The sequence below is a fragment of the Amblyomma maculatum genome, chromosome 2 (assembly GCF_055883805.1).
Source record: "Amblyomma maculatum isolate TAMU_Amacu chromosome 2, ASM5588380v1, whole genome shotgun sequence".
NCBI classification, from domain to species: Eukaryota; Metazoa; Arthropoda; class Arachnida; order Ixodida; family Ixodidae; genus Amblyomma; species Amblyomma maculatum.
In genome coordinates this window covers 2,141,890-2,167,878 of record NC_139345.1, presented here as the reverse complement: position 1 = coordinate 2,167,878, position 25,989 = coordinate 2,141,890, and the positions used below count along the sequence as shown (strand labels likewise).

At 44.2% G+C, this 25,989-nt stretch overlaps 1 protein-coding gene across 11 annotated transcripts in view; it reads right to left on the bottom strand.

The window, feature by feature from the left end:
- Window positions 1-1,585: 1,585 nt before the first annotated feature.
- The window catches only part of LOC146197827 (mediator of RNA polymerase II transcription subunit 12-like protein), a 148,252-nt gene continuing 123,848 nt past the window's right edge, over window positions 1,586-25,989 (bottom strand). For 8 of the 11 annotated variants that reach the window (XM_084593060.1, XM_084593061.1, XM_084593064.1 and 5 more), the window contains 4 exons: window positions 24,582-24,672; window positions 22,967-22,984; window positions 15,745-16,018; window positions 1,586-2,176 (listed from right to left, as the gene is read on the bottom strand). In XM_084593060.1, the coding sequence (XP_084449186.1) occupies window positions 1,732-2,176; window positions 15,745-16,018; window positions 22,967-22,984; window positions 24,582-24,672 (828 nt within the window). In that variant the 3' untranslated portion in view covers window positions 1,586-1,731. The remainder of the gene's footprint in view (window positions 2,177-15,744; window positions 16,019-22,966; window positions 22,985-24,581; window positions 24,673-25,989) is intronic. The other 3 variants (XM_084593062.1, XM_084593070.1, XM_084593069.1) reach the window with 2 other exon arrangements.

Genomic DNA, 25,989 nt, shown 5'->3' with positions numbered 1-25,989 from the left:
AGGAATTTTGAAAGTGGAGTTACCATGCTCATTACGCAAGAGAAACTCAAACGGTAATAAAATAAGCTGTACAAGCTGCCATCAGCCATGGCACTATGAAAGATACCACAACCGAGTCCTTTTTGTTTCAATTAAAGTCAAGTAAACTAACTGCTGTCCAGAAAGCTTGCGTGAAAGCAGCAGAAACAGTTTGCTGAATTCCAGAGCTGCATATACATTCGAAAGCAAAAATTTCTATTGTAAGATGCAGTGATCAATAATAATAATAATAATAATTATTATTATTATTATTGATCACTGAAACCTAAACGGGGAACACATCATTCAGAATAGGCAGCACACAGTGGCATGTTCAGGATGAAAATACCACACAGGAAGCACTCAAGCAGAGGAAATTGGCATTGGAACCAGTACCATTCCAACCATGTATTTACCCAGCGAAGACATTAACCAGAAATGCATTTGGAAAGCAACATTCTCACCTATATAATGCATTCCTGCTGGCTACAGTTTCTGCAATTTCAGTCATGCGGACTGTCAAGATTTAACAAATGATTTTTTTTTTTTTTACAGACTAACTATACGGAGTAAATACTAGCTTCAGACAAAGTGGCAGGCTGTTCTAAGCGCAGACAACTTGAACACACCTATGCAGGGGGAAATGAAGGTCACATAAACGGAAACACTAATGCAAAGAAATAAAGCCCTTTCAAGGCTTCTGAACCATTAACTGAAATTTTTCCGAGTTACAAGCAGTACAACAGGGTGTCCAAAAAACACTGCCATGTAAAATTTCTTCTGACAGGCATCTGAAGCCATTAAACTTCACTCCCTGCTTAAAACTGCTATCTCACGACATCCGCTCTACTGCATACATAGCTTATGCAGGACATGGATCCGTTCATCAAGTCATTCACTGTTACCTTTTATTTAACGAATAGTGCTACTAAATGCCCCCCGTTGACTGAAAATACACCGTTGGCGCTGTGAGCAAAAAATCACAAGCATGGCGATGGCAGGCAATAGCTGTTAGCTGACATGGCTGCACACTGACTGGTCGTAGGGTTGCCTGATGTTACGCTTGGCAGGAGCTGCCAACTCGGGCCTCTCCTTTCACATGGGGTGTCAGAATCAGCCTGCCAGGACCCTTGCATTCACGTTACCCCTATGCCACGCAGGCACGTTCATATGGCTTGGTTAAACTGGGGCGATGTCAGGTGATAGCCTATGCTATCGCGTCTTAACCTCAAATGAGGAGCTTAGTGTCCCCTATAATTTTTCTTTGGTTTTGCTAATTGCTGTAACGAGAGTTTTAATTCCAAGGCTTGCAGAAAAAAGAAATTAGCCAGTATTTGCAGAAAAATAGCATTGACAAAGTGGTTCAACCTTCCGGGACCACAGGTCTGTTTGAAAATTCCTTAAACTAGAAGTGAGGCAAAATGGCTACAATGAAAAAATCATATGTGCAGTCTAAGTAGGATGCAGAACACCGACAAGCTGCTACAAGAACCCTGGCTGGCCTAGCAGCATGCCCTCTCTACTGGCACCATTTGCTGAGAGAAAAAGTGTCATCAGAATCCTTTAAAACTACAGCCAAAGCTAAGGCCACGGCTGTGACTGTTGTGGGAGAGCTAGCTAGAAGTGGGCAACTGCTTGGAATAACCTTAAATATCAACAGGCACAGCACTACTGCTGCTGCTGCTGCTGCAATGTGAAAGCAGCAGAGCCTGCTCAATAGGGCCCTGGGTGCTGATATGCTGAGTGCTGCTGCGGAGGTCCCTGTGGTTGCTGTTGCTGCTGAGGTGGCACCTGGCCGCTGCCCGAGAGCTGTCGCTGCAGCTGGGCCACCAGCGCTGCGGTTTGCTGGTGCTGCTGCTGTTGCTGCTGATGGGGGGGTTGGTGTTGCTGCTGCTGCTGCTTGAGGGCCATGAACTGCTGGTGGTGCATGGAGCCAGCCATCAGGCCAGCCGCACCAGCTGGGGCTGCACCAGGCGCGCCCCCGCCATAGCCGCTGCCCGGGATCGGGCCCCCTGGCCCCCCCTGGGCCGCCCCACCCTGGGGGGGGCCTCCACCACCGCCCCCACCAAGGTGGCCTGGGGGGCCCCCGGAGCCCACCAGGGTGGCGCCACCGGGGTGGCCTCCGCCGGCTCCTCCTTGGCCGAGGGCATACTGCGGCCTGGATAGCACACATGGTGGCCAAGAGCAAACATGAGAAGGCATAAATAACTTCGGCAGGGTGCTCCGAGGCTCTCTAGGCCTTCTAGAGCTTCTAGTCATGAAACAGTAGAGGGATGTAAAATTCATATTCAGAGTGCAGTGAGACAGTGCTACATACAGATGACCACAAAAGTTTCTGGAACACTAACATCACAAAAAAAGGTTACCCTCTCATGACTAGACGTGGAGCCAGGCATGAGAGGTGCACTGTGCATGTCACAAAGCCAACTACAGAATACATCCTTGTGATAAGATTAGTCTGCTGTTTCGGCGCATGGGGGTGTTTAGGCTTCAAAGCAATAGAGACTCTTAGTTTACTGCTGCAGTCTACCACTACCGTGCGCCATCAGCACAGCACGCACTGATTGGTCCCTGCGTGAGGTGTCCAGCGGAATGTGACAAGAATGTGGCGCCATCTATCGGCCTCGGGGTGATCTGCACATGCGTATTGGCGCTCACGCGGTAGTGGTAGACGATGGCGGTAAGCGGTAGCGCTAAACTAAAAGTCTTTAATAGATATGACACACACAAACTAGTTTGGTCAGTGCGGCTCCTCCACCAACTGTATGTTCGTCTGTTTAGTCCAGTGGCTGGTATGCCCCGGGACTAAGCAACTACAACAATCCTTCAGTTCACGGCTGCTTGTCTAGGCTGGTCAGAAACTAGGCTTCTTTGTTGAAATGTTTGCGTTCCAAAAACTTCTGCAGGAACCTGTAGTTATAGAGAGGATATACATTACAAACGGGCGACAGACCGGAAGACAAAGCACAGCACTGGCCAGTTGGCCAGCATAGTAATGGCCCGTCGGCCGTCCTTCTGCAGGGTTTGACTCCTAATGAGTCTACACCAGCTTACTGTACTGCAGTGCCTTTAACATATTGGCAGCCTTCAGTAGTCATGGATCTACACCAGCTTTGCACTGTGCTGTAATGCCCCTAATACAGTGGCGGTATTCAGTAGCCAGTGAGCAAGTGTCCTAAAAGGGGTACTGTATGTTGAGGCTCCTAACAGTTTATTTTGTTGCCACTCTCATGGCTGCATTCTATCACACATGGCGCACCTGAATTGACACCTTTTCCTCATGCAATGATGTCTGGTGCTGCACCCATGCTGATGCCAGCAGGAAGATTGCCCTTTAACTTACATTTCAACACATTTCTGACCTATGTCTCAATGAATGAAGTTTCAATGTCAAATGGCACACTGGAATAAATTTGCTTTACAACTGCCTTAAAGGGACAGAACACTGGCCAAAATATGTCATGAGATTATGGTGGAGATGAAAAGATCTTGCCTCATATAATACAGACAGCGCGCTACAATATCAAAGAAAAGAGGCTTTACAATTTTAATTTGCCATTGAAAATGGCATAAAAACAATCGAGGCGCTATCTAGCGGAGAAACCCTAGTACTTTCAGTGTAGCCCCACAAGTGACTACATGTCAGCAGAATATTGCCGATTTTCTTAGCTGCACATAGTTCTTTTTTCTTCAAGGAGTGCTTGCCATAATTTATTATAATTTGTGCTCTCTCCAATGCATCCTTAAATAAAAACCACCCCTGCTTTCGCACCGTGAGAGGTATGCTTTCCAGTTTTGCCACTAGATGGCGCCACAGTGTTTGCAATTTCGTGAATGAAGCAATGGCAGTGCCCACTAAAACTTTCATCGGCGAGGGCGTGAGTGATTGTGCCGTAACAGCATTGAGTGTGAAACTGAAAAGGACGTTACTGTACGGAAAAAATGCCTGATTACTGTCTGGCGAGTGAAAGCTATATTTGTTTTTGGTACGTCTTTTTTGTCGACCACCAGTCGTCATTACGGTCGCTGCTCATGGTTTCCAGCATCGGACTATATAAAAACGGGCGCACGCATTGATCGAAAAATTCCAGGTAAAAATTTTCTACAGCGTTTCTAACAAAACCGTTATGGAATGGAACATTTTAGACATCAATCTTTCCACTGCGGCGAAAAAAAAAGACCTAAATTCCAGTGTTCTGTCCCTTTAACCAAAACAGGAATAAAAGATAAAACAAATTCGTTCAATGCTTACAAAACTCATGTGAAATTTGGGCGCAGCTGTTGAGATACCTTGACCATGGCAACTGCATGTGGAAACATGCCGTAACGAATGGCAGTGGCATAGTGCCTCTACCCAGCCGGAGAGCTTCAAGCAGCCACACAGGGAGCAACAGGTTCTACCAATCTCACCTGCCCTCTTCCCTAACTTTCCTCCTTACACTCTTGCATACCTTTTTCTTCCATTTTCCTCCCCACGCTGCTGCCATACCCTTATCCTTCACTTTCTTCTTTGCAGTGTTTTCACTACCGCCATATGTTCATCATCCACTGTGCTCTGCGCTAGCTCTCTTTGGTCCTCCACGGTACTCAGGTGGTCACAAGGCTGACACTGCCGTCGTTGTCCAACCTACGAATGGACACCTAAGAGCTATGCTCTAAAACACTTGCTCCCACAATAATCCACTGAAATGCAAAAGTATATTGCACTCTTCACAGGGCTTATGTGTACATAACTTTGCAACACACAGGCAGATTGCTCTACACTTCAGGAACACAGGTGAATTCTAATGTAGCACCGTATACTCACACTGTGGACAAATGTGGAAGGGGCATGAGCAGAACCTCAGTGACACAGCAGATGAAAGCTCGCATTCTTGGTATAATTTTAGGAGCCCTCGTGCACACTTCTTTCTCTTTTGAAGCTTAGCTTCATACAAGCACTGCTATACAAGAGGCACATTTTTGAACTGTCAATGACACAGTGCAGGAGGTCAGCTGCACCACCTAGTGGGAAGTACATACAGAGGCCCACAGAGGAATACAGAGCCCCATAACACTGCTGCTTCTCTGGTGCAACTGACTAGTGCTTCGGTTTTGAATGTGCAAGTACTGATACTATGCAAGTTACTGGCCATTAATCCTTGGGGTGGCCTGCCTTTCAAAGGTTGCATTTCACAATGCTTCTATGGAGACATCCACACTGAAATTGAAAAAGGGCGATTTTCTTTAAAAAAAAACAAGTTTTCATGTTGACTGAGAAACCCCGATCATTCCTCTTTCGCACACAAAAAAGATCAGGAGCCACAAATGACCAAGAATGTATTAAGAAAACTAAAAGTACTTGTCGTGGCTATGAGAGGTGAAGACATGACCAGTTTTCAAGTGCGTGATTTGTCAAAACACAGTGCCGCCTGCTATTAGGCAGCTTGTGCAAGGTTGTAGGCCTATGCTTTTTCTCACCAAGGGCGGTTTGCTATTTCACACTCCGGGGAAGTAGTAATAATAAATTTAAGAAATTAGCTATCAATGGAACTTTTTAAAGTTTTCAATTATGTTTTCTCAACTCCTTATTTTGGGCGAAACACTCCTTTTGTGCACAACTTTCACACACTTATTTTAGACACATTGACGCCAAATCTGGCATCAAAAACCTTTATACAGCCTTTAAAGCGATCAAAAATTATTTTAAATACTAAAAATTTTGACAATAGTCAGACAATATGACAATGGAAACAACGTAGCAGATGTAAAAATGGTTGCGAAAGTTGCATACTAAAGGAAAGAAGTTACAATAAAATCTCGGTGATACGAATCCGGCTGATACGAATTTCGGGATGGTACGAATTCACGAAATTCCCCGGCCAGAGCGCATTTCGTACAATGTGCAAAATTTCGGATGTTTTGCGCTGCTATGGATGATACGAACATGCGAACTGCAACCACAACCTTGAGCACTATGCACTGCCCGCGATCGCCAGCCGCGCTGTATGTTTGCATCACAAGCAGTTTGCGGTGACGCGTGGCCGGCACCTCGCTGATGCCACGATTTCTGTCGGGTTCACGCCGCGAAATGTTTTCAGCAGCGCTTGGCCCATGAACCGCAGCAGTTGGTGGCGGCGTACATGGCGGGCGCGCGCGGACCGCACACAGGGTTCGTACAGGTGGCAAAGAAAAAAATTCAAGGATATTCAAGGAATTTCAAGACCCCATAGGAGGATTTTCAAGGCCCCCTTCGAGGGCTTAATTTTTTTTTCCATGTCAAAGATCTTCAAACAGTGCTCTCAAAACGTCTGAAATATTTATTCCACAAAGAAAAAAAACATCACTACGCAGATTTGCTTCTATTGCACAGAAAAAAATTAAATATAGCTTCATAAAATATCACAGTGAAAGTTTGGTCATATCCCGCAGAAAAGTAAAAAATTAGTTTTATAAAATTGTTGGTTATTTCCTATACCCTCACAAAATATTGTCCACTGCTTCAACTGCAAAAAAAAAAAAAAAATCCTTAGGAAGCAGCTCCTCAGGGCTTTGCAAGCATCGTTTAGGCTTGGCGACTGCGAGGAACACGCGCTAGTAGACTGCTCTACCGCGACCGGCGTCAGGCACCTTTTCAACGCGTTCCCTTGCGCTACCTTCATTGCGCCAATATGCTTGCCGCTTTTCATGTGACTTTTTAAAGCGGATTCACCCATGGCAGTCACATCCACAGTTTTACCGCAAAGCTTGCACTTAGCCCGATGCGGACTCGTTGTATCAGGCGCAATCCACTGCTTGTATTCGTCATGGTGGAGCCACGTAGCCTGAAACTTGCTCTTTCCGGGCATTGTGTCACATATGAAAATATCACGTGCGCTGACAGGCAGAAGCCACGCTCATTCCAAAAATGCAAGCACTAGGGCAACGCCAGCGTAGACACGGCCGCACGGCTCGGTAAACCTATCTAAAAATGTTGGGCTCGGTGAGTGATGGCGATGCGATAGCGATGGGACGACGCAGCCGCGCGCCCACTGCAGTGTTGCCAGCCGCCTAACGAGAATGCGCTAAATAGGCTAAAAATCGATACGTTTACTTCCCCGCAGTTCATTCAGAACTCAGTCAAGAATAAAAGTTTAGCAACAAAAACGTTTTCATGATGAAAAACACCAGTTCAAATTTAGTATTCAAGGAATTCAAGAATCTTCAAGGACCAGTCATAAATTCAAGGTTTTTAAGGGCCTTGAAAACAGACTTCCGTAATTCAATGGTATTCAAGGTTTTCAAGCACCTGTGCGCACCCTGGCACATCGATGGCTCTGCAATCGCGATCTGCAAGCAGTTTGCGGCGCCACGCGGCCGGCACGAAGCCATCTCTAGCAGTGCTGTATGCGCCGCGAGAAGTGCGCGGAGACACGTGGCCCACAATAGCGTGTTGCCGACGTCGCAATCACCTGTTGCGTTGTGTACACCGTGAGTGGCCTCTAGGACATAAACAGATCAGCATGACTGCCCTTCTCATGCTTCTGCACATTTATTTTCTTTCATTTTGACGATACAAATTTTTAGGAACCCCCTTTAAATTTGTATCACCGAGGTTCTATTGTATTTTGCTCAGTTGTAGGCAGTGGAGTGTGAGACAGCAAAAACCACCTTGCACTGCTCTGTCATACTTACTGCCATGTCTAGCAGCTGCACAGGAATGCACCGTTTCTCACTTGCGGACGGAATTTTGATCAGTGGAGCATCAAGCTATCTTAAAACTAAAAACATACCTGAAAAGAAGAGATCAAGCTCTATAAGTGGTACAACTTTTATTAATCTAGCTTTATTAGTGAGGAAACTAAGATTTTGAGGCAGGTGTCCCCTTATGCGATAGTTGCTCTTTAAGACAGCCAAAAAAATGTTTTTAGTTCTATTAAAAAAAACAATTACCGATATGAAAAAAGTAAAATTTTTCCAGAGGCATTTTATACTTTTTATGTTGCATTCTGAGGTGCTTTAGAGCCAAAATCACCATTTAAAATGCTCTCAGATGAGCTGGAACAATGCTAAAGCACTGTAGCATTGGTTCAAAAAACGTTCCTTGAACGACCAACGCTAGAGAAAAGTATATCCCAGATGATGTCACTGAGAGCAAACTGAAAGCTAGGCCGCTAAGCATTAAGGAGAAGCTCCCCGAGCTTTGCACAACATCCTCACTTCCCCAGCATTGAAAGCAGTACACTTAAAATGCTTATTTAAAAGCTAAAAGATGATACTACCCAGGAACGCAGTTAGAAGTTGGCTACCAAATGCAGGGCCTAGAAACTGCTGAACGCTCGTACACACACACATTGCTGCCTGTGATCAAAACAGACTACCAGCAGGTCTGTGAAGACTAACAAGCTATTTCAAACAAACAAGTATATATATTTCCTTGCCACATTGGAATTATGATTATTATTTGTGTTGTTATTACTATTATTATTATTATTATTATTATTATTATTATTACTATAACAAAGTGGGGCTGTATTAATGCCTTTATAAGTTTCCTCTTTCCCTTTTAGCTGATGCACACAAATTCCAGTGTGTGACTGACTGTACAGGACATCGAGGCTTCCTCAGAATGGATGAACAGAGCACTCACATTTCAAAGCAACTACTGAGGTGCGCGACACAAAGCACAAAGCAGGGAAGCTAAGAAGGTTTGCAGCGAACTGCCTTACGATGGAGAATGCCGGCAAAGCTGGTCCTGCAAGCGAGCATCGAGAGGCAGGCAAGCGAAGCTTTGTTTTTTCATTGCAAAGCTGAAAATTCAGGGCTTCGAGTGAACGGGCATGCACTGCACAGCAAATGAGGCAGATATGAGCAAATGCACGAACACAAACAAAAGACACCACGAGGACATTCCACATAGCAACATAACAGACAAACAAGAAGAGACTTTTAGTTGGGAGAGTGACAAACGCTCAGAGACAGCGTAGAAAAGAAAAATAACCAACTAAAATAAAAGACATTCACAAGAACTTCTAAAAAAAAATGGATGAAAGGACCCTCAGCATGCTAGTTAATGCTTAGCAAATAAGCTGAGGACATAAACGAAGTATTTTTAGATAAGTTGATTCCATGTTTGTACTGAGTTGAGGCAGCTAGAAAAGATGATGCCAAAAGTGCTGCCGCAAGAAATTATTCTACAAGAACTCATGACTAAAATATATTAAGTTCAAATCATTCACAGGCCAGAGTGCTAGGAGAACAGCATTATTTCTAATCTCTTCACCCAAAGGACTCGCAACCGATTGCCACCAGTAAACCTTTAGAATTCTATGTTAGCTGTTAAGCCACTTTCTGTTAAGATGGTTAATCAAAATATTTATGCTGTACTTTCAGTTTAAGATGGAAAATGCATGGGCTTATGCTGAGAATTATCTTAAGTTGCCAAAAAGCCTCTGGGACATCTACATAAATCATATAAACCCCACATCTTTCTGCAATACATAGCATGAAGTGTCATGCCAGCTCTCTATTCTCCTCTTTTCTTTCTCGGATCTGTAAAAGGTGAATTGCATTAAAAACGATTTGTTGTGTGTTGTGTTTTGTCGCACATAGGCAACTCAGGTATCATGCACCAAGAGCAAGGTTTGAAATTAAGCATTAAGCGAATCGAGATTCTATAGCTTGTTTAAAAGTTCTGCTTTGTTAAGGAATGAAAGAACACAAGAAATGTCAATGAGTGGCTTTCTTCCAACAAGTAATCTTGGGAGTAGTAGGGATTTTTTCTCATAAACTTGTGAAAAGTGTTTATGTCTTAATTCAAGTTTTGTACATGTAATAAAGATGTGGTTAGTGGTGACAACTTCTCTGCAGAGTTTGCATGTTAGTATTTCTTGTTCTGCAAGAATGAAGTTGTGTGTTAAATGCGTGTGACCGATTTGGAGGCGACATAAAATTACTTCGATGAAACGCTCTTGGTGAGTACATGATTTCCAGTCTTCTATCACTGGCTTCACTAAGTGCAATTTGTTGTTTACTTCCTTCATTTCGTGTCCCAGCGTTTCAGCTGTTCTAATGTAATGTATTATATTTCCTATTAAGGGTTCTGTTGCATTTCTGGAGTGTAGAGCAGTGATTACAGTGAGTGAACCAGTGTAGATTATATTCTTTTCAATGTTGCTCTTTACTATTTTTTCTGCAGCTAGGAGTACGGCATAAACTTCAGCAGTAACAATTGATGCACACTTGGGTAACTTATAATTGTTTCTTTGCTTTTGTCGTCCACTACACCGCTCTCAATAGAGAAAGCTGTTTTTGAACATCTGTATAGAATTCTCTGTGGTTTTTGTACTTTTCGTTTAATGAAAGGAACTCTTGTAGTATGTATTCAGGCAGCGTCTTTGTTTTACGAAATTGTGTTAGTGTGAGATCGTATACAGAGAGGAAACTGTACCAAGGAGGTAATGGGGGGTCAGGCCTACAGGCAGCATTTGGCAGTGTTTCAAGTATGTTTAATTCATGGCATTTTTGTTCAAAGCGAAGATTTAGTGGTGTTATTGCTTGGGGTTTGTTATTGAACAGCATTCGAGATGGCCATTTCGTAACTATAGGTTAACAAATATGGTTTGGCAATGAAAGAATTCGTAGAATGTATGAGCATGTGAGCATGCTTCTCCTTTCTGTAAGTGTGCATTAGAAGAGAATAACAAATATTAACCTGCCAATGCATGCAACGGCTCAGCTAATATACAAACGAATAATATATTTTTTTTCTTATTACAAAAACTCCCTAACTCTTTCTGCGCCTATTCAAGTCATTCAACGGTGGTGCAGAAGGCCCCATTTGATTACTCAAGACTGCTAGACAAGTAGTGCCATTTAGTATGTTGCAAAAGGACTAACTTCAGTTCTGAAATTGCTCTGTCACAAAAACCAACAAAACAGCGTGACACAATGATGGCCATTCATCTTAATCTAGTTCAAAGAGGACTCATTGCTTCACTAATCGCTGACTGATGACAGGGACCGTCTGTAGCTTTCTTTTCTGCCACTGCCGAGAAGATTAACTGTTTTTAAGACCTTTCTAAAGGTGCCAAGCATGTTCTGAAGAATTTCATACCACAGCAGTGCACCACAAGGAGTTTTTTCTAAGATGACTCAGGGTCAACTTACTAGTCCTAAGCAGTGCGTGCATGTAATTTTTCTTCTTCCTGACCATCAATTTTAGCATAGAGAGTTCTGCGACTTTGAATACTCATTTTTTATATTGTAACACATAAAATGCAAATCATTTCCTGACTAGATATGGTATGAACTTAATAATTTTTTTAATGCTTGAGTGCGCCTCTAAAATCTTGGCAATCAAAGATTTTGCTCCATTCAGAAGCAAAACATATCTCTTTTCCTCTACCTTATTTAATATGTAATTAGCTACGCTATAATGAGCTGCAATAAAGAGTAACATTTAAACATATGGGTAAAATAAATGTTTTTCGCTCACTGCCTTGAAATCGCCTACTTTCCCACAGTAAGCAAAGAGCTAAGCACTCCACACAGCACAGCTGATTTGTTTTCCGAACTGAAGAGACACAGAGGACAGCTCCATCCAGCTTTTGCCTTTGGTGCAAATCGAGTGTACACTGGAAAAGTTCTTTTTTCCCATCACTTAATCCAAACTCCTGATATCAAGACCAAAAGACTGTGGTAATTTATTTGAAGTAAATGTCTTCGTGCTCAGAGATCTAAGCACAAAGACTAAGACTGTTCTCTATATCCCCACAATTTCCTAGTGAAAATAGGCGGTGGTGGTAACAAACATATTTCATTTGCAACCTTCTCATCATCAAAAAGCAGCACCCTATCGATACAGGCAAAATCTAGCTCCCTGTCCTCCTTTGACATGTCTTTATACATGAGGAAGACCTTCAAATAGAGCCCAGTGCCATATTTACACATGCTAGCATGGACTACTTGATGCAAAATACAAGGGCTATCTAAAAAAAAAAAATTGTCCTTAAATGACTAGCAAAAAAAGCATAAAATTGTTTCTATGTACTTTATTCATAGTGACCCACACACACCCTTTCCACTTTCCCTTTCTGTTACTAATACCACCATGGCAGGGCTGACATTTTGCAGAAACAAGTGGCAGAATGGAGCAATCTCTGAATAAAAAGCATTTTTTGAACTACCTATTTGGTATCTTCATCCCCGACTTTGAACACGATGAAGATGAACTTCTTTTTTTGCACCAAGAATGAATGAAGTCTCATTAAAATCAACTGACCAAAGCTGACAAAGCTAATGGCTCGATGAGCTCTTGAGACTGAATGGAGTACAAAGCCAGACCCCATGGCAGATCAACAAAGTGCTCTGACTGAGTAAGCTTTTTTGTTCTAAATACCATGACAAAGTCTATTTTGTGCCTTTCTGTAAAGTTTGACATAATTTTAAGGTGATCAGTTTAGGCTTAGCACACTACGATTCTGATGCAAGCTATGCAGTATGTGTACTTTTCCACGAACACTGCACAAAATATGTGAACCTATCTAGTTGCTCAATTCCTCTATCTTTGTCATTTTTATGCAGTAAGTGCTCTTATATAGCAGAAAGAAATACCGTATTTACTCGCATAATGCTCGCACTCGCATAATGCTCGCACCCCCCACATTGCCTATCGAAAATTGGAATTTTTTTTTCCTCGCATAATCATCGCATCCCCAACATCACTGCCGCGAGAGTCGACATGTTGCACCGCGGCAGGCACTATACCGCGGCAGTCGACTACGCGAAGCGAGCGCCATCTTTCTAGTGCTACTGAAACTAGCTGGCCCCGTTAGGTGCGTGCGCTACCAGGAGGCGCTACCCGACCCAACCGACGATCATCATCACCAGCTCCGACCACTCCGAGCGCCTCGAGAAGGAAACGTCAAGGTGTTTCGTCAGTTTTGTTCCGCTGGTACCGCCGCACGTTCTCCCGAGTTCCGCGCATAGTTCTGCCATTTTGCGAAGACTTTCGTAGGCCTCGCTCAGTGCGTGCTACTTTTGTCACCGTGCTCTTGGTGCCGCTTCGCCATAGGGCGATACGCAAGCTACACCGCTGCCTTTAAGCTAAAAGCTGTCGAGTACGCTTTGGAGCACGGCAACCGCGCTGCCAGCAGACACTTCGGAGTCAACGAGTTTTATGTCCGCTACTGGAGACGGCAGCACGACAAGCTCAAGGCAACCAGCAAGACTCGGCGTGCCTTCCGTGATCCGAAGACGGGAAAGTTTCCTGGGGTTGAAACTGCACTCCTGGACTACGTTAAGGCTCTACTGGCGGACTCCGCGGACTCTGAGTGATGGTGATGTTGCGGGCGGCCAGCCTTCGCAAATAAAGTGTTTCTGCAGCTAGTGTTTGTCGTCTCTGTGGTTTTATTACAAACGTAAGTCCTGCTTGCAATTGAAGTTTTGGTTAAATTTACAATAGCTGGCTTGAGAACCCCGGTTCACAGCCTATTTACATTTGCTTTCAGCACTCCAAAGCATTGTTCAAAAATTTTCCCCGCGTAATTATCGCACCCCCTAACTTCGCACCGATTTTCTGCGAAAAAAAGTGCGAGGATTATGCGAGTAAATACGTTTCCATTCACCTGAACTGACATTGACAACATTCGAATCCCATTCAGCCTCCGTGTGCTGTGCGATGTCAGTGCACGTTAAAGATCCCCGGATGGTCGAAATTACTCCACAGCCCTCCATTATGGCTCCTCTTTCTCTCTTTCCACTTTCACTCCCATCTTCCTCCCTTCCCTTAAAGGGCAGTTCAGGCGCCCACAGAACAAGTGTAACAGATACTGCGCCTTTCCCTTTCTGTGAACCAATTATTATTCATTAAGCTTTACACAATTGTACCACCATTTGGCGAGCTTATATGAATGTGAAGAGTACTGCACTTTGTCCAAAAATATGCTCATACAACCTTGAAAAGTCAAAACTACTATGTGCACTTGTCTTTTATTGTTCTATAATGCTAGTCTATGACAACTGGCACCTTGGTGTTGCAAGACCGTCGACAACAATGCTAGCAGCAAAATGGTGGGCAACAAGAATACATAACTACATGCTGTACTCTTTAACAAACAATCATATATTGGTTTGTGGGGTTTAACGTCCCAAGCGACTGAGGCTATGAGAGACGCCGTAGTGGAGGACTCCGGAAATTTCGACCACCTGGGGTTCTTTAACGTGCACTGACATCGCACAGCACACGAGCGCCTTGCTTTTCGCCTCCATCGAAAAGCAGCCGCCGAGGCCGGGATTCGATCCCGCGTCTTTGGGACAAACAATCATATATTACTCTCAGGGCAATCCTTATGCTGCAACACTGTAGGGATGGATGACTTGGCAATCATTTCCATGGCTACTATTCATATTTTGATGTGTGTCGTAGTTACACAAACACAGTGCTGACTTCACAGTATCCGATCTGTCATGTGGTGTATGTACAGCTGACAAAAGGTGCTCCACAACCAACATGCAGGTCAATAAAGCCGAGAAGAAAGTCACCAGCAACAGAAACTGTGTCCAGCAGCAAAGCAAAATTAAGGCGAGGCACAGGAGCCAGCCATGCAGCAGTGAGGCAGTCTGCACATAAGGCTCAAGCAGTTGTGAACAATGCAAGCCAACTGTGGGCTGAGCCTCCTTTTGCTGATATGCAAAACAGAGCTTGTTGCCCATTAAAAAAAAAAAAAAAAAAAATGTTGCCTGCATAAACAAGTTCACCGAACTCAAGTGCCTCCCTTACTGAAAATCATGACATGATGGGAAAAGAGGGAGGCATTCAGGCCTGTGAGGTTCTCTAACTTGTATTTTATCTGTTAAAGCAAATGCTTCATAAACAGATAAACTTTTGAGCACTTTGCACCATCATACGAGTGTATGAACAAGCCAGAGCCGATAGATAGCAGGAAGCAAAAGTACTTATGTTTGGATGACTGAAGAATGTTACCAGAAGCATAACTTGATACGGCCGGAATGTGACTATGTGAAATGGCCTCACAGCTTAAAATACTAGTAACTTCTTCCAAGCAAGGAAGAATGAGCGGGCAGTCACTATTAGAGGTTTTGGACTACGACAGGAAAAAATTGAGTTACCTTCCTGCAGTAAGCAAAATATGCTTCTTCTGAGAGAGAATGGTGAATTCGGCTTGTGGCAGTCATTGGCTAAAATCAAACCACAGACTGTACTGGAAACCGTTGCAGGGCACATTCAATCGACACTAAAGTTTGGGCAGCACCTTTATACTAATGACAGCTAGGCACAGAAGAAAGATATGAGCAGTCAGAATAAAGCTTTAGTGGGATTCCTTCGTTATTCATCAAATCACTTCCCTCGATGGCTGCCAAATCAACACACAGAGGGCTGACAAGTGGCAGCCCTCCCTTTGCAGCTAAGTTATTCCTATTAAAATCTAGCAGCAATTGGCATTTTCAAATAGACCACTAATAGGATTGGAGCAACATACACTGACCATTCGATTATGACTTGAAAGAACCTTCTGGAATGTGCAGCTCATTTTCAGTACTCACTGACTGTGTAATGCTTCCAGAAAAAAAAAAGACACACAGCCCACTCAACCTTCATTCTGCATGCTCACACCCATGGCAGCAGTGCTCTTCACTTGGTTCTCACCATCCAAGTGACAACACCACTGGATCAGCCCTCTCTATGTGTCCGCAACCTAATAGTTGGCCATCTTGATCAGCATGGCCTAAGGGGCATTCATTCACCTGTTGGGCAGGTACTGTTGGGGCCCGGGGTTCTGCATGCCAGCTGCTGCCGTACCCATCATGCCCATGTTGCCGGACTGCTGAGGGGGTCCTCCCATGGTGCCCCCTGCCCCCCCAGGGTTGTAGCCCTGGCCAAACCCAGGCGGCGCGGGGCCCATCATGCCGCCCCCTGGGCCTGCTGGGGCCCCGGCCACCGCCCGGCGTTCCATCAGGGCTTGTGGAGGCGGCCCGCCGCCCCCATAGCCCCCACCGCCATAGCTTTGGCTCATGCCCCCTGGCAGGAGGGGAACGTGAGCCACCGCCGCAGGGGAAAATCAGGGACCATCCCCCATGACACAGGGTAGGAGGGATGACAGCACCGGGGCAGGCAGGTAGGGGGCAGACGGAGAGAGACGGGAGAGAAGGAGGCACAGAGGTGAGACAATGATGTACTTCGTCTAGAGAAAGGCAAGCAAAAACACTGGCTCACGGATTCGTTTGTACCCCAAGCTCTAATGCTGTACTGTGCACAGTTCTAACAGATTAACCCACGAGAAAAAGACGCGACACGCATCCAAGAAGTGCGATTCGGTACAAGGAACCTGACACTTGCCATTGCACTAGTCACAAAAGGAGGGTGCTACTGATGTGTGTATGGCATCAAGTTCCACTGTGGCCCTACTCAAATTGGACAACACAATATTAGCCAGGGGGTGTAAAGCTGGCCAATGGGCATGATCTCATGTGCTCTATAGTAAAGCAAGACAAGCCAGGAATGAGACAGAGAGAAGGGGCATTCAAAGGGGCCCTGCAACACTTTTCCAGTAGACCAGTAGAGTAAATAAACTCACTCAGTCACCACACTGTGCTGTCATGAGATCTAGGCCATTAACATTGCACTTCCCAACGCGAATGCAGCACAGGACCCTCAGTCGTGCTCAAAAGTTAGCAAGCCATTTCCAGCAAACACTCCAAGCTAGAGTTGCCTTCTGTGTCCTGCATCTGCGCACCTCTGTCAAGAAACACTATTAGCTGACTTTTTCAGAGGTGCTGCAGCAATCTCAGACTGGCACATCTGCAATCTGCAGATGCGCCAGTCGAGCACCACAAATGAGTCAAACACCACGTTCCACTCGAAAATTTTTGGGCTCCAAAATTTTTCTCTGCATAAATAATTGTGCACTTAAGGGACAACTGCAGCCACCTCATGTGGAAGCTATTAACCAAAACTAAGACGGCAGTTGTTAGGTACCACTATCTATTACTTGAAGGTGGCAACCATGTTTTCTGACGGGACAGCATTCCGCTACATTTCTCCACTTCCGCCCCTTCACCAGTGGGTGGTTAATCATCTTTTTTGGAAGCAAGTGGAAGACTGATTACGTACAAAAATTTGCATGCGGTTTCGTATGGGCAGTGCACTGTCCACAAAATCGGCAGTAACTGTCATCCTCAAAGTTGAAACCCTTGTGACCACAAAAAAATCTTTTCTAGCTCTCATCCTTTTTCATGCACAGTACCCCCTGTACATGTGGCACCATACAGGACAGGCAGCTTGCAGAACTAGACTTTTTTTTTTTTTAAAACCCAGCCAGTCTTGGTCACCACACTGAAAATCTCAGCCACCGGTGAAATGCACGAGAGATTATTAGCAATTTATCATCAAAGGCGATGACACTGGTTCGTAGTGGTTTATGGAGTGAAACCAGCAACATAGAGCAAAACTGGTAAAATTGTGAACACTGCTTCTGTCGTGGTAGAGGCTACGTTGCAATCATGTAAAAAGAGCACACCTCCAACACATACACACATGCCAACACACACACGCACACACTAGACACAGAAAAAATTTTGGTTTCTTGCTCTAAACAAATTCCTTAAAGAGACCTCGCCAGATGAGAAGAAGACAACACATTTACAAGCCACGCATCAGAACACACTTTGGATCACTGAGAAGTACCATTAGCTTAACACCACAATCAAATGACTTGGATGATGCCTGGTTGCGCTGTCTCACGATTCTCAATCTTACTCTGGTGAAGAAATGAAGAATTGAAAGAACCCTTAAAAAGTATGTAGGAAGTGGTATAGACACCAAGTAGCAAATGAGTCACCGCCGACCATGGATGAATCATAACGCATCGTAAGGAAATCCGATAGAACTTACAGTGAACCAAATATAATGTTTTATAGACTAACTGTACCATAGTAGTAAACCTGGCTGACCAGAGTATTACGAAATGTGCAGAAGACTGCGTAAACACATCTCTAGTCAGCCTTTACAGTGAGCTTCAATGTACTCAGACAAAATATTTCACATAATTCCATGAGAACAAATTAAGAGTCAATTAAGAAATAAATCTAAATATGCTAAAAAATCCCCCAACAATATTCAATAAAATCTCATCATAAAACCTGGAACTCTGAAATCGTAATCTAAATCCCTGCACTGTTTCAATGTTATCAAGAAATAATCCAGACGACAACTGGCTATATAAGAGCGCACTGCCCTGGCTGCACCTTAACATACCATTTTAAATAGCAGACAACAAAAAGAGCATAAACACACAGACTTTACTGAAAACTGTGCATACAATGATGAGAGCAACGCTAAGAAAACATAAATAAGGCAAGCTGTTTTTGACCACAACTGTGTGTCCTAATATGCGCGGCATAGGCTGCCTGCACTTAAAGGGGTCATGACACCAATTTTGGAATATAAACTGTATATCGCATCACATTCCTGATGCACGAAGCAACAAAACCCCGAAGTTTCAGCTCCGTCGGAGCTGCAGATATTTTTGAAGCTAGTATTTTTGTTTCTCCATGAGCAGCTTGCTGATCTGGAAGCCGGCACAGCCACTGATGATATAAACCAACGCCACGTCGTCTGCTGCATGTTCTGTGCACAAGCAGTATCAACTGCGGTTACACGAAGCCGCGTAAGCTGAAGTGGCAGACAAAACCGCAGTTACCATAAGTTGAGCTTTTTGATCTCTGTTAGCGCTTTTAACCTAGGGAACAATGGCGTCTGTGGATGGAATTCAGATGCACGTCGGCGCCTGAATACGAAAGATGCACGAGCCGGCCTGTTCCAACAACGTACAGATTGTGCATTGAAACTTGTTTCAAAAGCAACACATAAAATATGCAGTGTATAGAGTGCCGTCCAATGCCACTTTTGTAAGTGCAATCATCGAGTTCCACCCCACAGCGTAGCAGCAGTGTGCTGCATAGGGTGCGGTGTGCTACCCAGTACTGCAGTCCTGTCCCGTCTCAGCAGCATCGTTTGCACTGCTCCATGTCAGGCCCAAGTCTGGCCCCACCTTTATCATGAAAGTAGACGATAAGCTCATAAGGCTTACAGCACTGGATGCCACAAGCTTACCGCAACGGTGCCGCCTGAAAGCGCGGCGGTCGACGGCGCTCTAGAAGTCTGTTTCTCCCTAATCGTCGCTAGGGCTAGATTGCTCCATGACGAAGTCACAGCAGCTGGTACTTTGTAATTTATCAGCAAAGCGTTATAGTAAATGGGCTAGTTGATCATGAAACTTCCTTATTCTCAACTTCCCTGTTTCATAGTAAAAGAAAGATATGATTAATTTCAGCAACGCCTCAACAGTGGAGTTAGCATACAAGAACACCTGATAAACGGGTGCCACAGAGAGGGTATCTGCTATGCGGCTGTGAGAGGAACTTCCCACAGTGTGGGTCAGCATTCGTCAAGGAGCATTCATTTTTGAAATTCCTTTTCCCACGGCCTATTGTTATTAGGAGAAAAACATATTTTAACATGCTTTTCTGACACAGGTACATGGGATCCACAGTACTGCTGGCGTGGACGACTTGCAGAACATACGGCTGGCGAGCGGTGTTTACCAATGTTACTAGACTAGGTTAGTTTTCAAACTCCCCATTCGAGCCGTGCATAGAAAATGGTACACTTTTCAGCTCCATCGTCAGATGGCGGTGGCTTCGTAGCAGGCTCCAAGAGCTTCGCGTTGTCTGCATGACAGAGAAGTGGTTTCGCTGCACGGTAGTCTTATTTTCAGTTTCATCACAAAGAATACAAGCTACAATCCTCACCTCCTTAGGCGGAAAAAAAGGTCAAGCTTGAGGCTGGTGGAGAGAGGACCAAAAGACAGATTTAATGCAAACCCAATTTGCCTCTCGCTGATGCCGTGAATGTTTAGGCGTTTTAGCCCAGCTTCCCCTTATAAGCCCAGCAAAAGCGCTCCTTTATATTTTACCTCCCCGAAATGCGGCGGGGAATTTAAACCTATAGTCATAAAACTATTAGAGTGACGACACTACAGGGCCACCACAGTAGGTAGAGCTCAGAGCATCTTTTGCAGCTGCCTACCCTATATAGTAAAATAGCATGGCAAGCTATTACAGCGAAGTTTGCACAAATCATTATTAAGTGCGAACTTGCAAGTTTCGAATGATACACTGATAAATTATGTCTTGTTGGTTGAGTTGATAGAGCTTATAACTTAAACTTGCGCAAAAAGAAAGGATGAGAGCCAAAAGAAACCAGTAATGAGAGTGCCAGGGTTCACCTTGCTTCTTACCTCTCACTTAGTTGTTTTGGCACAACACATTTATACGTGCTAGGTTACATGGTACAGTCGAACCCGGATATATTGAACCCGGATAATTCGAATTTTGATTATATCGAACTTAAGGAATATCCCCTTGAAAATCCCATGTAAAAAAGTATAGGAAAGCTGCGTCGAATATCAAACTGCAATTTCACCGGTCGTTGAACTCCGTACCACGCAGTGGTAGGCGCGCCTTCCCCTGAGACGATTGCATCACCCTTGGTCATTTGCCGTATGAAATTTTCAGGCCACACTGGGAAGGAATGAGAGCGAACAGTTCGGCGACAGCTGCTCTAGAGTAGCGCCGCACCCTTTCCCCAAAGGCGCGCGCGTCTGCAATGATCGTTTGCCGTGCGCCAGCCCATGACGTTTGCAAGCCATGTGCATGAATGAACATGTGGGAACCAGTTTGGAGACGGCCGGTACGGAGCAGACGCTGCCAATGCAGCCGTGGTATTCGGGAGAGGGGGGAAACAATGCGATAGAGCGAAGCGCAAGGGTGTGCCTATTCTTCTGCCGCGCTTTCTCTCTCCCTTCCTCTTTCTTTCCCGGTCTTCGTTCGCAGTAGCACGTGCGCCGACAAGCCAGCTCAGCCCGTGGCAGACAACAACGAATGCTTTCTCCCGTGTGTGTTGTGAACCCTCTGTGCGCAGTGGGTGACGTGCGATACGCGTCTTGTGTCGTCGTGCTGAATGTACGGTGTAGCGTAAGCTATGGCGGCTGTGAACATTAAAAACCGGTAGATTTTTTTTTTTGCGAGAGTTGTTTATCCTTGCATCTATGAATTAAGAAAAGCATGCGGTGTCAGCACTGATCATGACACCAGCTTTTAGCATTGTTCACTTCAAACAGCATTTGCAGCTATCACGCTTTCCAAAGATTTTGTGGCAGTGGACTCCACCCTCCCCAAGCGTGGCGTGATAAATCGAACCAGGCTTGTGCAATCAAGCTATCACGGGCACTCTGCCAAGTCTGCTCCTTGCCACCACAGGAGCTAACATTAAAAGTATAGTAAAAAGATAAACCCACCGTGATGTTACCGCTGCACAGCATCTTAGCGCGCTGCCACTAATTGAGCTGTGGATGTGGCGGTCGAAACGGAGGGACGCGCCACTGACTAACGCTTTTTTTTTTTTTTTTCGAATTCTCAGGGGCAAAAGTGAAAGGTGGATTCATTATGCGAGTGGGTTGATTATGCGGCAAATACGGTATCATTTTTCATGATCGCAAGCAGCGTCTTAAGCCGATTTCTGTATATCGAATTATCGGCACATTGAGCTATTTTCCAATACCCTTCGAGTTCCATATATCCAGGTTTGACTGCAATAGCTTGCGCTCGCTTTGTTTTATCACAAATATATTGATGCTTGGCCAATCAACGCTTTGATACTCCTAAGTGCACTACCCATTGTGAGGTTCTTTTAAGTCGACGCGGTCACCGCAATTATTTTCTTGGGCTTTGGGCGCCCCTCTAGCGTTTTCTCACCTTTCCCTGCACCTTTTTGCTTGTGGCTTAGATAAAATAAGACGGCAGGTCAGGAAAAACTTTCAGGATGGTATGTTTGGCAAGGCTACACTTTCATTGAGAAATTTCTATAGTTCTGCCTTTGATTACATGAAAGTAAGTTTTCATAATGTCCTCATCATGGAAGTGACCATTGCACACCCTCGACGTGGCTGAAAGGTTCTTGTCTGCATATGGAATAGCTTTATTCCACTCGGCGAGAAGCACTTCATTGCTCGGAGTGAAAAAGAAATGCTGGTCTTAGCTGCTCTTGTCTGTCCGATAACCACTCATGCAGACGGGCACGCGGCACGTCGCATGATCTCCACACTACGTATATTTTTCCCCGTAAGCAACAAGGTCATCATTATACAAAAACAACTCTACGCAAAGCAACGGTCATGATGACTGCGAGACTCCATCCGTCGACTGCATTGCCCATCATTGAGAGCCTCCTTGGAATCCTGCAGCTAGAGCCTGCTGCGACTGCAGCGCCACCGACTCGCGTGTGCTGACCCGTGCATCACACCACGGTCTGAAAACTAAGCTAGTCTAGCAACATTGGCATTTATGGCCCGGGGGTGCAGTGCTGCACTCGGATTATGGCAGTGCCAAAGATGAGTAGTCACTGGGCATTATGCTGTTCTGTAAGCAAGTGCGAACAGTACAGTGTAACAGCAGCTTATCTGAGCCAGGACAGCAGGAGGTGAAGCAGCAGCTGGCGTCAGTTTGTGACGTCACCCAAGCATTTCAACCTGCGATCACTGTAGGTGGGAGGAGCTTCGTAGTCACAACTTAAGTCACTTATTTAGAAATAAAGAATGTGTCTAGGGAGCTCAAACTTCGAAATTAAAATAATGAAGGCCAGTATTATCTGCCAGACTACACAACAGTAATACCTTGAATGATGATGGCATGACCCCTTTAGAAAGAAGAAATTAGGTGCAGTAAGTTTTTACAAGCAAATTTTGTTAACCTTGCAAATGTCTGACCATATTTGTTCCAGGAACAAACAGCAAGTCGGGCTGCACCGTATATTTGACATGTGCATCCCTCAGTGCAAAATTTTTCAAAATTGTGCAACTTCTTTTCAGCAAAGCAAAAAAAAAAAAAAAGGACTTTGGTTCATGCTCACCCACAGCTCGAAAATAATCTGAAAAAAAAAACCAAAAAATTACACAGCTCAGCATGCAAGCACAAAGCAAACCATTTCTTTCACACCACTCACACAGTATGACCTAAATGGACCTATACCAAAGCAGAAAAATTAATATTTTTAACATGTTAACAGTGCAAGAATGCCTGCCAAGTAAAAAGGCAGATTTTTCGAAGTCAACAATAGAGCAAAACTAAACAATAACTACATTTTTGTAGGGCTTGCTCATAAGTATGAATAGGACTTTAGTTCACAGGACTGCCTCGCTAAAATGTGGTCTGTTATATGCAGGAAACATAAATGATGAGTTCACACTGAGGATTAGCCGCAGTAAACTGAGCATTGGCAAAGCAATGCTAAGATGCATGCTATTTCTGCAGGCCAGCCCCAGAGAAGAAATCAACAGGCCAGAAATGAAGACAGCCTTAGCAATATGTTCATATTCTAACCAAAGTACTCTATTATCTACTGCAGCATTAAGTTTAAGCCAACTGTACTTTCTAGTGCAAAGGCCATGTGGTAAGCTAATGCAGCTGACATACAATACTGCAGCAACACATTTAGTTTGCTACATTGCCCACTTTAGATAGAGCTCTAATGAAACACTTAATTCATTCAAAATTACTGGCTGGACACCAAGAGAACATCAGACACGGGCAATATTAAAGTTCTCAGATAACCCGGCATTGCTGAGGGCAACTCAGCAGTACAGTTGACTCGGGATAATTCAAGCTTGCAGTTTGTATTTTCAATCAAGTAAAAAAAAAAATATTTGTACTTTAATTGGCTCGATATGTTTCAAGAAGTTTCAAATGTGCTTGACTCAAGTGGCATACTTGACTGCTCAAATTCCAACTTTTTCCCACCAGAACGGTTTTGCCAGGAAGATAAAAGAGTTAACTGGAGAAAGCAATACCTAAATAAAAGCACTTCCTCAGCCATTAACCTAGTTTTGAATGCAGTTATAAAGGAAGCCCTGAAGGAACACTTTCAGAGTATCCAAAAAGCTGTAAAAGTGCTCAAAGAATGAATTTGCTTCACAAACTATTTTTCAATATTTTGTGCACTGAGTTTCCCTAAAGAGATGACAGCTGAAAAATATGCCTTTCCATACTTTGATTACGCAATTAAAAAATAGCACTGCCCTTCTTGCTTTGGGCCTGCAAAAGGGTGACAATAATTTCAACAGAATAGCTGCCGAATAAACTGCAATGGTTAAAGAACAGGTTAAAGAAAAAAATAAAAGGAGCAAGTGGACAAGGTAAGCAAAGTAAGTAATCTGATGCTTTACTGAAGCAATCCCACACCAGTCTGAATGATGCTTATGTTTATTGAAGGCATTAAAAGGCGCAAAATCCAAGCTTGCAATAGTTTGCGAGAAAAGCGAATAGCTGCACACATTTGCTTTCGTGTCATATTACAGTGGCACTGTTCCTATAATGATTCCATCCTGCTAAGCATGTAATGAATCTCGAACAAAAGAAGTGAGGACCCTTGGCCCTGAAGAGCTTGAATTAGCATGAGCCAGCTGTAACAAACATCAGCCACCAGCAAATAAACAAACGCATCAGTGAGGACTCTACCACAGGCTCACCTGGTGGCGGCAAATGGTGCATACCAGCAGTCTGTGCCTGTGCGCCCTGTTGCATGCCAGGGTGGAACATGCCTTGCTGGCCCACTTGTTGCTGCACAAAGACACGCACAGGTGACGATGACACAGTTGCAACCCCCTGCCCCCCCCCACCTCACCCCATGCTTGCCCGATTGTGCCACAGAACTATAGAGAGAAACCAAGCAGCAGTGATGGCAACTTAAAAATAGAAAACTCGAAACAGGAAGCCCAGAAACCTGCTAAAAACTGTTATAAGTCAATATATTTTTATCGATATTCTAATATTTAAGCAATGTATTCTTCATAGAAGAAAGGGATATTGCGAACCTTTTCAACCATTTTTTTCAATTAATTTTCGACGAGGACAGATGTAATTGTTGTGACAGCGATAGTCTAGTCCACCTAAAGCAGTGCTCAATAGAAGACCAATGCATTAGAAGGGAGGGCGTGTTACAAGTGTAAGGTGTTTATTGGAACACTAGGACAGCAGGCAATATCCGAGAACCAAGCGACTGGGTATCGCTCGAACCAGCTCTGCAGTGTCAACAAGGCTTCGGCTCCACTTCGTCGACCTCTTCAATTTTTGCGTGACCTGCTGTCGGTCTGAATTATTACACAACATTTGCTTATGCTGGACACGAAAAAACCATGTGGTCCGGAAGGGATATCAACAGCGTTCCTTCAATGGCATGCCGAGTGGATGCTGTATTAGTACTTCCATTTTTTATTTGAAAAGTCCATGCGGGATGGTTCGGTGCTCCAGGAATGATACAATGTGATCATAACTCCAATATTTAAAGATGGTAGTAGGCTATCCATAAATAACTACAGATGAGTCTCGCTCACTTATGTGTGCTGTAAAATTTTAAAACATGTAAGAAAACCATATTCCTCATCTTTTACAACAAATTTATATTTGTTATGTCCAGCCTCAGCACAGCTTCCAATCTAGCCTGAATCTGGTCTTTCAACAGTAATACAGTTAATCGAAACTGTCCATGACTTTTGTAGAGCTATAGATGAATGCCAAAAGACAGATGTGGTATGCGTATACTTTACAAAGGCATTTGACAAAGTTCCACATCATAAACCACTTTTCAAATTGTATAGGCTACATAGAGGTGAGTGAAATCATAGTATATTACGGATTTACTTAAAAACCCATTACCAAAGTGTCACAATAGAACAGGGTGTAGTTCTGTCTGGAGTGCAGCAGGGCTTTGTTGCAGGCCCATTATTGTTTTTTCTTTTCTTTTCTTTTTTTTTTTGTGTGTGCACGTATGTGTGTGTGCGTTAATGATATTCCTGCCAGTGAGTTGCCTGTCATGATGAAACTCTTCGCTGATGGCAGTTTAATTTACACCATGTAGCCTGCGCGGAAGACCAGACT